General features: G+C 40.5%; 1 protein-coding gene across 1 annotated transcript in view; it reads right to left on the reverse strand.

The window, feature by feature from the left end:
• Positions 1-15,535, reverse strand: part of ERC2 (ELKS/RAB6-interacting/CAST family member 2) — a 705,044-nt gene that overhangs the window by 303,623 nt on the left and 385,886 nt on the right. The window contains exons 9-11 of the mRNA XM_084832475.1: positions 13,005-13,142; positions 8,287-8,427; positions 4,034-4,174 (exon numbers count right to left, since the gene is read on the reverse strand). Coding sequence (XP_084688601.1) covers positions 4,034-4,174; positions 8,287-8,427; positions 13,005-13,142 — 420 coding nt within the window. The remainder of the gene's footprint in view (positions 1-4,033; positions 4,175-8,286; positions 8,428-13,004; positions 13,143-15,535) is intronic.

The following is a 15,535-nucleotide window of genomic DNA, read 5'->3' on the forward strand; positions in this document are numbered from 1 at the left end:
GGCATGCAGAGGTCTGCAGCGGGGGAGGAGAAGATGGGGAAGTCCTGTTGTGCAAGTGGAGGTCCACTCATAAGATGCTGGATTTAAGCTATAGTTTCTATATTACCTTCCCAATGGAAAGGCAGCTGATGTATAACTATCAAACTGAGAAGCAATGAAGCATATGAAACCTGAAAGAGCTGGGATTTTGGTGAGGGGAGTTCCCTATTTTATCTATTCCCTAGCTCAAAATCATATAAATACAATAACTGGCAGAAATACAAAGTGGTAAGAAAAAAATGCATATCCTCCACAAATTTACTTCAGGCACAGCACATACTTCCTTGATTACTCCTTACTATCATGACAGTAAGTACCATCAGTGGTTTGATATTTTTGATCATTGTTTATTTTAAAGCACAGATGGGCAACTTGTCCTTCCAGATGTTTTGGCTTACAACTCCCATCACCCTTGGCCAGTATAGCCAATGGTGAGGGATATTAGGAGGTGTAGTCTAAAGTATCTGGAGGGCCACAAGTTGCCCACCCCTACATTGAAGTATAACCAAAATTCTTCATTGTGTATGTGTTTTGGAATGATACATTACATGAAGCAAGTTTTTAAAAATGATGCATTTAAAAATGTGCTTTTGAAGTTTCATTTTCAATTTCTTTTCCAGTGTTTAACAAATCTTGCAGTTCTGTCATTCCTACAATTTCCTGGCCCATCACTACTACAGAAAGCAATTTTTAAAAATGATATATGCAGGCATGAAGATATTGCGATCCTTTGTCACTTTCATTAGCAACCAAATGCACACACTTAATGCCCTAAAAGTAAAATGACTGAACTCTTAAGCCTGTAGAGCCATCATATGCCCATTTTCTCACATAATATTTTGAGTTTTAGCTACACTTAAATAAATTTTTAATTTATATTTTTAGTAACATATAGTCTGGTGTCTATTATAATTCTATGGGGGGGTTCAAAACAAAGTTGTAATTTTGGAGTTACACTCTGTAATGTATGCCTGTTATATTGATGTATGTGTTTGTATTATTAAATGTGACCCAGGTAAGATATGGTTAATAGATTGTTAGAGAGTGAGTGAAAGATGGTAGGGGCTTGTGTGTGTGAGAGAGAGAGAGATGGGGGGGGGAGAGGGAGAGAGAGAGAGAGGATTCTGAGGTTATAAAAGGAATGAACTGACAGAAGTCAAATAGGGCCTTAGAGATTGAGGAAACTACATCTAGTCAGTGGGGTTTGGGGTATATGATTTTGAAGTGGTAGAGTAGATAGGTAGGTTAATCCAAACATAGATTAATAATAATATATAACTCTTGCATTAAATACATTTTAGTTTGTTTTTAACTAAAAAATCCCACATGTTGGTTTGTCTTATTGCGCTACCATTACAAAAAGATATTTCCTTGTTACTTCTCCTGTATTGGATAGAGGGAACCAATTAGGCATATTGGGTGTTTCTTTAACCCAGCAAGTAAAAGGGGCTGAGGCTGTGTGTGGCACTGAGGACAACTGACCCAGCAGAGGCAGATGTCCTGAGGGGTTTTCTTCTCAGTTTCATCAGGTGGAAGCTGGAGAAGGTATAACCCAGGGCAGGAACATCACACACTCCCTCTGAAGACTCAGGTTTGCAGTTTGGGTGTACTCATTAACTCGGCCCGGAATCTGGATGCCAAGGTTTCAGCGGTGGCCGAGAGCATGTCTGTGCAGTTGAGACTAGTGCACCAACCGCACCTCTTCTCTTCCTAGAGATGTTTGATCTGGCCATGGTTTCACATGTCTTCGTTACATCCCATTTGGACTACTGTAATGAACTCTATGTGGGGCCGCTTTTGAAAACTGTTCAGAAACTTCAGCTGGTCCAGAATGCTGCAGCCAGTCTGTTGACCGAGGCTGGTTACAGGGAAAACGTGACTCCCTTGTTACAACAGCTTCACAGGCTACTGGTCTGTTTCCAGGCAGAATTCAAAGCACCGATTATGACCTATAAAGCTCTGTATGGTTTGGGACCAGGTTATCTGAAAGACCCCCTTCTCCAAATGAGCCTGCCTGGGTCTTAAAATTGTTGGGAGACACCCTTTTTTCAACATTGCCACCTTCAGAGGCACATTTGGTGGCGATGCGAGAGAGGGCCTTCTCAGTGGCCACTCCCAGGCTGTGGAACTCCGTGCCAAGGGAGGCTAGGTTCACTCCCTCTCTGCTGTCCTTCTGCTAGCAAAGACCACTGTATTCAAGATGGCCTTTGGTGTGTAAGTAGGTCTGTTGGGTTGGGTGCTGTTTTGATTCTGTTACTGTTATATTTTTAATTGTTTTAATGTATTTGTTTTATTATTGTTTTATTCAAGTTTTATTTATGATTTAAGCCATTTTGAGTGCCACTTTTCTTGGTAGAAAGGCAGAGTACAAATCAAATCAATAAATAGCCTTCAGTGTGGAAGCACCTCAAATCAAGGAATATTTGCTGTATTTGTTATATAATAAAACTATTACGTTTTTTGCTTTCCTTTACTAAGCCTTTGCTTTTTTATTCATAAACATGCTTCTTTAAACACATAAAAAGGCTTTTAAACTCACTTATTTTTCCATGAGTAAATGGTTTTAAATATATAAACACAACATTTACGTAGTCATAAAGCACTGGCTTAGAATTTCAACTATTTCTATTACAACTATGTTAAGTGATGATGCTGTAGGTTTGATATAGGACCACTGTAAAAGAATCAGTTGAAATATTTACTTTTCTAGTATTCCCAGTATAGTCCCAAAGCAACAAATGAAGCCAGGCTTCAGACAACAGATTAAAACAAAAACCTTGAAATTGGTATAAAAATATAGACTCATTACATTTGAGTAATCCAACGCTTTAAAATCACTGGTGCTGGGTCTCTGAATACTAGCATTGCATGGCCCAGCAACAAAATGAAAATGGATCCTAAGCTTCCAGAGGGCCATGGTGTGCAAAATCTGTGTGAAAGGAGTGATTGCATCACAAAATCCAACCGGCATGCACATTTCTTGAATTTTGTGGATGCAAAATCTACATTGCTGCATTGGATGTTACCTGTTTTATGCTGATATTCATAAATTATTTTATCTCAGATTTCAGTCAGTTTAGGACTGTTTTGAGTTGCATCTCGATGTTGTCTATATGTGTATTATCATCTTTTGTTTCTTAATGGGTCGCAACTTGCCCTGAACTGTCAAGCACCAGCCAGGCCATTCAACTCTGATATGAGGATTGAAGTGAATGTCTTGTCCCCATACACTCCCATTTCTGTAACTTTGCACAAGGTTTCACAGAACGTCTTTCTGTTTTTGGAGTGTGTGTAGAACCTTGCACTATATCCTTGTTGAAATTAATGTTCATGTTTTCAGTAATTGTTTTATAAATGCCTTTCCAAACTGATGTGTGGGCTAAACAACAGCCAGATTTAAGCATTTAAAGTTCCACGTTCAATGAAAGTTAAACGTGCTTAGCTTTAGCTAGATTGTGCCCGTGGTTAAATGATCTATTGGCAACAGGAATTTATTCACAAGGTACGGAAGGCAAATATGATGCTTAAACCAAGGAGTATGTCATGAGCTTGTGTTTCAACAATGAGCACACACAATACTGACATAGGAAAGAGAAAGAATGTATGGTAGAAATGTATTAACATGATTCCCAAATCACTGTGATAAAATATTAGACTAAATGTGATTAAATATTCTGTACATCAAAATTAATTCTTATATATATTTAGATTACTTTTCCACTAAACACATTTTTAAACTGCCAGCAGCACATCATTATTATTTTAAAAAACACCCACATATTTTAAGCTCATATAGAAAACACCTTAGATTTCAACAGATGAAGCAGACACATATTTATTAACAAGAAAAGCCTTTTAACTAGAACCTTTGTTAAAGTGAACATTTCCATTCATTAACTGTAGTTTGAACTTGAAACGAGTAAGTATAACATTTTTCACTACAGAAATGCATGCATGCATCCAAAACAAGATATTATTATTAGACAGTATTTACCTTTTTCAGTTGTGCTTCTAGCTTACTACACTCCTCCTTCTTTTGCTCTATGGCTATTTCTAAAGTCTTTAACTTGGAGTCTCTTTTCAGCCCTGCCGAAGCCAATGATGATGCATGTTCTTTGAGGTCAATTAAGCTAGACTAAAAGAATATATACAAAAGAAACAATTGAAAGAAAAGGTTACCAGAAGACATTTATTTTAATCTAGTAAGCCTTGCACAGCAGACCTGAAGGCTGCACAAAGCGACAGTCCTTTCAAAAATACCTGCATTGATATTTCAAAGCCCATAGGTAGTAACCATGGGTAAGTAAGTCTTACACTGTGTTCAGTGTCTGGTGCAAAGAGCTTAAAGGAAATCAACAGCACAGGTGCATAGCACCTATGCAGATGCAGAGAGTATGTGGCTTTGATTTTTCTTTTTCTTTTAAGGGAACTGGTGCCAACACCTTATTCAGAATTGCAAATAAAATTTGCCCCTTCTGTGGGGATCATGCCTGCCATGTTTCAGATGAATAGGTGTAGGTGTCTTTGTGAAAGAGCAGTCTTTGCAATTTATGTGTGTGCATGTTAAAAAATATTGTGCTTATCCCCCTATGTTCTTTGCAGGCAATTATTATGAAAACTACATATAGCATAGAGGTGGCCCTAGCTAAGAAACTTGCAAATTTTTGGAAGGACAGGGGCAGTGTTTTTTGTGGAAGGGGAGTCTTCATATTAGGTGGAGGATATTTGTTTCTCCTTCCCCCTCTCCATATTTATTTATTTAATTTTTGTGGGGGAGGCAGTTGGCACTTCGTATGAAAATGGCATAGAGGTGTCCTTCAGCAAGAAATCTGCAAAATCTCAGAAGGATGGGTGCAGGAGCTAGAGAATTAAAATGAATGAAAAAACAATGTACGCCTCTTGTTTGTTTTCTGATCAGTTGGCGCCAAAGTCACAGAAAGTGTAATACAACTGGGGTGGCTGATAGATATGGAGTATATACAGTGGTAGAGTCAGAAGAACCTGAACATTCAGCATTGTCCAAAAAGCACCCAGTGCTACACACACACCCCACCTCCAGGTTTCACACACCCTACCAAATCTCTGTTAACATTCCGGCTCCTGGGAGAGAAAACTAGCAAGGATCACTGGAACAGTCCTGTGATATTTTTACTTCAGCATGCTTCCCTCAAGCCACTGGGATTGGAGAGCCCTAGTAAAACCATTCACTGTGCTTCAAAGCTAGAGCTGCCAGTCACAGAACTACACCCCCTCCACTCTCCCCTCTTTCCTTATATAGAGATCTTGGGGTGAAATGCATCAATTTTTGCAGGCACAATCTGTGTCTCTATGTCCCTCTGGATCTGAATTGCTAACAAAGCTTCAGGAGGGTGCAGATTCAGGGCATCTCTACACCAACCTAAAATCCCACATTTAAAACAGGGCTTTCTGCTTCCGTTTTAAATTCAGGATCACAACTGACTCCCTTTATACCTGCTTCCTTTCCCCCCTCCCCTTCCCCCCTCCTTCTCCCTGTATCTCAGTCTTCCATTATCTGTCATTGATCTCACTCCTCTTCTTGCCGCTTTAAAGCTTTTCACGGAGGAAACTGAAGCGGAACACAGCAGGGTAATTTGATAGTTTATTATCTGCAATCTATTTAAAAATGGAACAAGGGGCATTTAGTGCAGGAGACGCCTTGAATGATCACAGCGTCATGTAAAGAGCCCGCAAACGTCCGTGAAGGAGCAATCTCAATCGCAGGATAAAAGCTCAGTGTGAAGGAGCCCTCAGTTTCAGTCCACTTTGGAGGAGCCCTGCTTCAGTTCTGACATACTGTGAATCTGTCTGAATCAGCTCGATTCAGTTTGGAATTTGGTCAAATCCAAAGCACACTCCTAATATCAACCCCACCATAGGGGTTGCTACAGGCTAATGTTTATTTATTCTGTATTTATTAAGGTCAACGGACCTATTTTAAATCTTTGTCAGTGCTTTTCTCTCTCTAGTCCAGGTGCACCCATTTTAAACCTTAAACCTAATTATAAATATATGGGGGGGGGGTAATAGAGAGAGGTGTGGAGTTGCCAATCTTTAGGGTGGAAAAAAACTCCCTGTTTATGCAGGTCCAGATGTCTGGATCTCTGCAGCAATATAATTTAAAAATTAGTCATAATAGTAGCAGTCTTTAAACAGAACACACAATTGGAAATACACCTGTGGAAGAACCATGGATTTTGGCATTATTAGTTCCATGCCAGTAAACATTTCCAGTGAAGCCATAAGAGATGACTTCACAAGCATCCCTACTGCCAGCCTCCAGGACTAGATAATGTGTAGTGTTTAATTCTATTGCTACAGCATAGAGCTGGAGAGCTGTCATCATAGCCTTGCATAGAACCAACCAACACAGTGGCACAACTTTTTTTTGTCATTCATTCTTGTTAACAGGGCTTTTAGTAGAAATAAGTATTTTGGAGAAAAAGAATAATGGAACAACTTTCTCAACATTTTTACCTACTAGTTCACAGCGAATACCAATTTTCAAAAGGGTACGACAGAAAGTCTCAACAGAAAAATTAAAATGTGACATTGTACTCGTCTTCATCATTATATATATAGCACTTCAGATTATTCAAAGAGCTTCACATATGTTATCTCAGTAATTCTTACAAGCACAGGAGTAGAGGCGGTATGGAGGCTTTGAAAAAGGAGGTGTGGGGAGGAGGGGGTGGGGAAGTCCACTTCTGCCAGCACCGTTGATCCAGCTTAAATCTGGATCCCACCCATAGAGTTCTAAAGGCCTGTGAAAATAAAAAGGCCTTTGCCTGGTGCTGAAAAGACATTAAAGCTGGTGCCAGGCAAACCTCTTTGGAGAGGGCATTGGAGGCCACTTTTGAGAAGGCCCTTTCACTCATTGCCACCTGCCATATCTTAGCTTGAGAAGATGCTTGGAGTAGGACCTCTGTTGATGATCTCAGGGCTTGGCTTGGGTAAGTACATAAGGGAAGAGGCACTCTTTCATACATCATGGTCGTAGGCCATGAAAGACTTTAAAGGTCATAACCAGCACTTTGAATTGGGCCCAGAAACAGACCAGGAGCCAGAAAGCATGATAAAGTACTGGTGTCATGTAATAATTAACCCCAATCCCAGTTAGTGCTCTTGCAGCTATATTCTGGACTAACTGAAGTTTTTGAACAATCTTCAAAGGCAGCCCCATGTACAATGCATTGCAGCAATCTAAAAGGGAGTAAGCTAACTAGCACAATTGTTCAAATTGATGGTAAAAATAAGAACAGGGATACAGCATGTATGCTTCTGCAAGCCCCCAAAGATGAACTAAAAATGCATAAACAAATCTGAGGAAATGTACTGACAGATTTTCTTTGTTCAGTATTAAATATCGGGTTGGATCCTAAATTCTGTGAGTGGAGTTCTATTCACATAATGGTTGGATCTCGGGTCTTGGTCCCCCTATCCCTCTGCATCTATCTGTTGGAACGGTATTGGCCGGGGCACATGCCCAAAAGGAGCTAAATAAGAATTAATTTGTTCTTTGGGTTTTTAAAACAGTTAGAAGGTGCAATGACAGGAGTTACTCAGGGTGCAGACCTAATTAACAGCTCTGAGTGCATCAGACAACCTTGGGTGTGAAGAAAAGCCACAAGTGTGGGGGTGGGATGGATGTTGCCTAGCAGCCAGGTGGATCTAGATAAATTTTCTTTTAGGACTGGGAACATGTATATAAAAGACCAGCATGTTCATTATGTTCTGTAGTAGTGGTGGTTTTATTCTGTTAGACATCTGGCCTGATTTGCTCTGCTGTTTTATACTTAACCAGGGACTATTTATGACTCAGTAAAATTTGCCAACCTCTTCATTTTCTGGATTCAGTCTGCTTTATTCATTCAGCTACTTTTGCTAACACCCCCCAAAATCTGCTCTGGATGGTTGTGGGACCCTCTGGGACAGTATGGGAGGTGGCACAAAGAAAGCAGGAGAGGAAATTGGCAAAAATTACCTCTCCCCATTCCCTTCCATTCCTAGAAACCTCCATCTGTTCATAGAAGAGAACTTTTGGATCCGACCCACCATTTAAAACTGTATAAAAGATGGAGGCTCAGAAAAATAGTTGCTTTGGAGATTTGACAGCCAGAATCATTTAAGTACAGCAGTTTTTGCTTATAACATTTCAGCCTGACTATAAAACTGTATATGATACTTGAATCACAGCAATACAAGTATTTAATTAATGCAAATACTGACCTCTTTTTCTGTTAGCTCTGCTTGTAAAGCATTCACTTTTTCCTTCAGGTCTTTATTTTCTTTTTTAAAAGATTCAATTTCTTCAATCCTTTCACGGTCATCTCTCTCCCTCTGCTCCTTTAATCGCTCTATAATTCTCTCCTAAAAATGAAAATATGGCTACACTTTATAACTTGAACCAACAGCTTGAAAAATATGTGGCTACATAAGAAGCTAAAACAATATTTTACCTTTTCAATATAAACTCGGGATTTGTTCTCAATAGCAAAACATCAATAATGAGGCCATAATCCAAGCTACTGCACACCTAGCTCTATGCACCTAAGTCAGGCCTTCCCAAGTGTGACCCATCAAGCTACACACAGGCCATCAGGCAATATACTGTAGTTTGCCAGGTACTCACGGATACCCTCCCCAGTTTTGAAGTCCAAGACAAGCAGAAAAAAACAGGTGATGAATTGAATAGTCATAGCAGACAGATTGCTTTTGGCTTGGTGGGTCATACAGTGGGTGCACTGCCTTGTCTTATGTGCTTTTGACTGTCTCTGATAGTATCATCTACCTGTATCAGGTAGAAAAGCCATTTTTGAAAATCATGAGTGGGAGGGTATTGCTCCATTAGTGGTTGTCCCAGAAGGGTGCAAATGTAGGTTTCCAGTGCAACTTCCCCACTTCTTCCTTTCTGCTGGACAAGCAGCTATGGTCAGTATACTGATATCCCAGTTTATTCTGTTGGAGGCAGGGAAATGACCAGCTTCTTCTCTCATAGAAGCCAAACATGAGACGTACTCCTGAGGTGTAAATATGTGCTTCATTTCAAAAGGCAGCACTCAATATACACTCTAAGAAGAGAGTGCAAATATTTGTGTTTCCCCAATAAGCTTAGCTCTTTTCTCCTGTAATACAATATAGTACATCACACAAAAGTGCTTTCTGTTTGATCAGTACTATGGCAAAAAGCTATGTATTGTAGTAGATGTACCAATATATAACTAATGTTAATATTATTGTGAGATTTTTAACATTCAAGTGAAGACATTTATTTAACCAAGTAATAAGGCCTCAGTCAAGGGACTTTCCAAGCATACACATTTGGAGCTTTTTGACATAGAAAAATAATCATCTCTAAGACCAATGATCTTGGAATAAGAATGTTGATATAGAACAGGTATTATTAGCTACTGCATTTTAAGAGCATTTTTAAAGAAAAGCTAGAAGTCCTTAGATTGATAGCAATGCTGAACTGCACCTAATCCTAGTTCACCTCCTAAAATAAGGCAAATGCGCAGCACTGACACATTTAGATACACTTGGGCATTTGCTAGAAGTCAAACAGAGTTTGAGAGTATCCATTTAAAATGTGATTATTAGTGGATATTATCATAACACTAACCCACATCCCATCCTGAGAGGATAACCATGTTGAGACATTTACCGTGTTTGGTCACGCTTGATTCCTGTGGTGTTTGAAAGGACAAAGCTCACATATTTTGCAGAAAAATTACACAAGACTCCGAAGTGGCATCCACATTCAACAAACAAACAAACAAACAAAGTCTAACGGTCCTTATTTTCTGTTGCCTGTCCCTAGATAATCCGTGTTCCTGTTTTTGACTCTGAAAAATGCCTTGTTGAAAGTTTTAATGTGAGTTTCTACAGTTCTCATTCTTCAGGGTTCAATTCCCTCTCCAGGAAATTGGGAGTGGGGAGTAGATGCATCATCTCTAGAGTCAAGCACATACACATTAAAACTAAGACATCATGCAGTGAGCACACAGTCAGTTCCACACACTACAGCTCCTGAGGAATGTTTTGAACTATTGATAACTATTCTAGAACTATTACTTTTTATTATATCTCCAATCAAATAAAATAGAGACATTTCCCATATACATCTCTAATCAAACACCATCCTGGCTTTTATATCTGTGGATTACAGAGTAAATCAGCCTTTACTAACCTAATGCCCTCCATATATTTTGGACAACAACACCCATCAGCCCCAGCCAGCATGGCCAATGGTCAGGGATGATGGGAGTTGTGGTCTTAATCATCTGAAGGGAACCAGGTTGGGGAAGGGTGGAATGAATGAATACATCATACAGAAGGTGGGGCGGTCTCAGTCAGTGATCCTTGTTTTGAGAATTGCACTGTTACAAATGTGTCCCTATTTCATTTCTGAAATGCTGGGGGGAATGTAAATCGATCCACCTTGCATGAAAACCCACCAGTGGTCAAGAAATCATCTGTCTTTTCTGCTTGTCCAGAACTTCAACAACAGATGAAAGGTGTTATACAACCTCCCCCAAACTCCTCAATTCGTATCACTAAACCTCCACATATTGTGGAATGAAGAAGGAATAGTCTCCACTGAGGAACATTGAGTTGCACTGTTTCATAACAATCCCCAGCTCCTGCTCAAGGTTCCAAACATTCAGTTCCAAACAGCCAGTTATGAAATTCAATCCTGAAGTTTCAGAACTGGGCAAGGCTCTGTCTATCCCTCCCTCCCTCTTTAAGGGTACCAAATTTGCAAAAATCCAGTTAGGGCAGTGGGGTCCATAGCCAACTACCTTTTCCCTGTTTGAAACTCAGTGTGGGAGAGGAATAGGGCACAAGGAATGGGATGACCACTTATATATCACCAAAAATGAAGAAATGTATTACCAAAATAGTACATAAGAGGGCACTGATTTGCATAAAATTTGCATAAACTGATTTATATTAATAGATTTAAAAATAATTACTATAATTTGCATAGAAGTACAATATATCTCCCAATAGTGGGGAAAACAGCAACCAGATGACTTGTGTGCCTCCTCATGTCTGCTATCCAGGTGTTAACTATTGATGAGGAACTTCACCCTGCCCCCTGGTCTCCTTTTTTATTGTTCTGTATCAGGGGTTGGTCTTATCGACCCCTTCCAACCCTACTATTCTATGATTCTATGATCTTTAAACCAGACTTAGACTGGGCAACCCTTCAAACAGAGGACAGTTCTCTGTAAAGCAGTTCACATAGCCAGTCTAATGAGGAAGCATGTCATTTCAGAGTTTATATGGGCAGGACAAGTGCCCAGTCAGACAGAGATGCCTTTCATATTACCAAAATTATTTATTAGGTATGGTGGAGTATCTCCTTGCTAGGTCCAAAAATCAACTGGGCTTCTTCAGAGTTCAAATCAAATACTTGAAAAACTTAAACCTAAAACGCCTTTCAGGTGTTTGATTTGAACACTTGAGTAACCCAATCTCCAACCTTTGTCAAAGCCTCCATATCATCTCTACTCTCCTGCTTGAAATGATTCATCCAATTCAAGTTTGGACCAAAGTTAAAAAGACTTGCCTCCCACTCTGCTCACACTCCATGCCAATTTCTCCACTTCAAGAAAAAAATCTTTATCTTGAGATATGGTGTGTGTGTGGGGGGGGGGGGTAAACAAGAAGCAGAGTACCTCACAGGGTTGTTGTGAGGATAAGGGCAGGGCTTATCCTCATGTTTGCCACCTTGCCTTCCTTGGAGGAAATAAACAAACAAGCAGCAGAAGGGAAGGCAGGGAAGCAGATCAGAAGTGCTCCTGGCACCTCTCCAGTTTCCTAAAGTAAACTTTTTTTTCCTTAGGTGGCAGGAAGAATGGGGTAGTGAATCAAGTGGGGCATGCAATCCACTTTGAGTTTGGCCCAGCCCAAAGGCGGGCTGGTCCAAACTCAAAATGAAGCTGATTAACTTGAGCAGAGGAGGGATCTTGCATTTTTGAACCCCCTCTTGTTTCGAATGCCTATCTCGTTTCAAATTTTAATTGCACTGTGCTAGACTGATTCTATCCTTAGGCTCTAAATTGCCTGGGAAGGAGAGTAACCTCCCAAATTTCTGCAAAATTGTGTAGGCATCTGCTTTTTAAATATTCTTTTACTGCATAAAATTATGACTTATAAACATTTATTTTGTTAAACAATTACACCTTTAAAATGTATTTCCTACCCTGATGGTACAAGCTTGACCCTAAAAGCATTTGACTGTTAATCATGTTTTAAATTTTGTATTTTATTAAAGGCTAAACAACATAATTCTCAAGCACAAAATGAAGATTAATTGAACCGTAATCTCCATGAGCTAGATGTTGAAAACACATGTTTAAATGCCCTTATATACCATGTTTTCGTTGATTAACCACTAACATGATGAAATCCTAACAATGTATCCTTTCTAGTCTTATTTGCATTGGCAAGCATTCCTGGTGCGTATATCTATTTGCTTACAGGCCTAATCTACATGCATTTTATCATTCACAAAAGCAAGCAGGAACTAAGCTGCAGTGGCTGAAAACTCTATATCAGACGCATTGAACTGCTTATTTGCAGTGAGACTACAGTGACCCTAACTTTTTACCAACATAAAAGTAAATGCAGCTGCTCTGCCAATCAGGGCTTAATTTGAGTGAGGATGCAACAGGGCTAAGCCCTAACATTTTAAATGTCAGGATACTTAAGAACACCCCAGTGGCAGCTTCAGCAATGACTCAGTCATGCCCAGCTGTACAGAAATCTCCCTGCTCACCAAATCTGGCACTGGGACTCCTTGGGTAGTCATACGGTGTTAATACTGCTCACACGAGCAGGTCACTTGTGTGCAATTATTTGTACAATGGAGCCAATAGTTAGAATGTCTGAGCCAGCTCTAAAGAGGAGACGTTGAATAAAACAAAGCAGGACCATACCTTCTCTGACAGAGCTTCTTCTAATGTTGCTAGAGCAGTGTCCGTGTTACTGGAGTCAGTCTGCAACGATTTCACCCTGTCTTTCAGATTGGTGAGTTGCTTGTCTTTATCCCTAAGTTGTTCTTGAAGATTTTCAATCTTTAAAAAAAATGGCAAAGATTACTCAGTATCATTGAAAGGATATTTATCAGTATTTATCTTTTACCAACATAGCTTCAGAATCTCAAGCTATACTGATAGAACTAGGCAATTCATGAGCACGCCGTGGCAGCCTGTTGCTTGTTCCTTGCAGCTACAATTTTCTGCCATTTCTTCCTGGTATGTGAAAGGTATACCTAAAATCAAATTCTAGCCTACTTTCTCAATTAAAAATAGAGGAGGGATTTAAAAATAATAACAAATGCATTACTAAAAATTGCATAATCTGAAATCACTCCGTTCTGGTTTAACCTCAGTCTCCGAAAGCCAAACATATCAAAAGATCTTGAAGTTAAAGACAGTGAAAAGCATACCCACAACACACACACACACATGTCCCCCCAGAGCAGTCCTTAAAACAACTACATTCAGTGAGCTTTGAACAGACACTTGAACTTTATTTCTTTTATATTTGCATTAATTACGAATCAAGGAACTATCATGCTGCCAATGATGTAATTGGGAGTACATAGGGCCTAGAGATTCCCCACCTCCCCTTCCTCTTTCCAAAATGTACTAGGAAGTGATGACACATCCTTGCAGCAGCATCTAGGGCAGCTTTCTCCAACCTGGTGCCCTCCAGAGTTGTTGGATACAACTCCTAGAATTCCTGACCATTAGCCTTACTGGCTGGGGCTGAAGTTCAAAACATCTGGAGAGTACTAGGTTTGATGAAGGCTGCTCTAGATGCTGCTGCAAGGATGTGTGACAGCCAGTAGCGGCTGGTGACTCTGATGTCATTGGGGCAGTGAATCTGCTCCAGGTTTCAGTAAGAACCAGTCAGAACTCTAAAGGAGCTATCCAAGGTGCTTTGCACTGACTAAAACCCAGAGCAGCTTCACCACCCCACTTACATCAGAGCCATCAGCCTCCACTGGTGACAGCCCACAGGGCTACTAGGAATCATGGAAACTATATTTGGGGATTTCAGGAACCATGCTTCCCCATGGTTCCTGGTGAATCTGGATGCTGCTGCGTATTCCATACTTGTAGCAGCTCTCTAAGGCATAACCAAAGCTCCAGTATAACCCCTTGCTTTCCATGGGTATACTTTGGACTGGGAAATGGAAGTGACTTGTGACAAAGGCTCTTGGGGGGAGAATAAGCGCAATTTGAGTCAGGCCTAAACTCTAAGGCTCTGTGCCCAATCTGATATAGGCTCAGACCAGGGAGAGAGGGCTGAACTAGGTAAACTTGCATTTAAAACCACCTCCTTTTTTTAAGAACTCCCATAACTACTTGCATGCAGCTCTTCTGAAATATGATCTGGCTTTGCTAGATCACATGGGCAGTTGCCTAACCTCATTTATGTATTAATATAATCCCTGTTTTAACTGTGGAGCTTCTCCCGAGAACACATTTCTACATATCTTCATCATTTATAATTGAACCCAAATCAAAAAGTGGAGATCCACAATTCCACACATAGAACCAGGCTTCTGCTTACTCTGATGGAACTGCATCATGATGCTTATCCAGGCCCCACTGAACTGTCTGTATGATTCTCTTGCTGGAGGTGGATGTCCCCATCCAGCAGCACTATTTCTTGAATGTGCTTACTCATACATAGCTACAGCTGGATCAGGGCCTAGCTGCATACATAGCACAGGCAAGCTTGATGGGCCAGAGAGCAGTGGCAACCTTCCCATACACACACACACACACACACACACACACAGATCAGGGGTGGACAGCTTGTGGCCTTCCAGATGTTTTGGTCTACAATTCCCATAAGCTCACGCCTGCATAGCCAATGGTGAGGGGTGAGGGGAGTTGTAAACTAAAACATCTGGAGGGCCACAAGTTGCCCACCCTGATAAAAATGGATAAAAGCCATTAACAGTATAATCTTGAGTTCCATGAGACCCCTAGGTAAATGTGTACAGGATTTCAGCCTGAGGCCTTTATAAGCAAAACCCAACAGCTGATGATACGAATACAAATAAGAATACTACTTGGGGAGGTAATATGTAGTCAATGCAGACTCTGGGATATGCCTTTAATATGTTCCCAATGCATTCCACCTCAGTTTGCCACAGAACTGCCTTCAAGGAGCGCCCCACACAATCTAAGCATCTTCCAATAATAGGGCTTTTAAATACCCTGAGGCAGCCTTCCCCAATCTGGCACCTTCCAGTTGTGCTGGACTATAACTCTCATCATTCCCAGTCAGCATGGCCACTGGCTGTGCTGGCTGGAGATAATGGGCATTGTCGTCCGACACATCTGGAGAGCACAGTTTGGAGAAGGCTGCTCTAAGACATGTGGTGTCAGCAGCAAACGAACAGCCAGCGCTGCATCACAACCAACGTCACTACATGCACTGTAAAGCT

The sequence above is a fragment of the Heloderma suspectum genome, chromosome 2, assembly GCF_057233095.1.
Source record: "Heloderma suspectum isolate Gila_16-S chromosome 2, 16-S_ref, whole genome shotgun sequence".
Lineage (NCBI taxonomy): Eukaryota > Metazoa > Chordata > Lepidosauria > Squamata > Helodermatidae > Heloderma > Heloderma suspectum.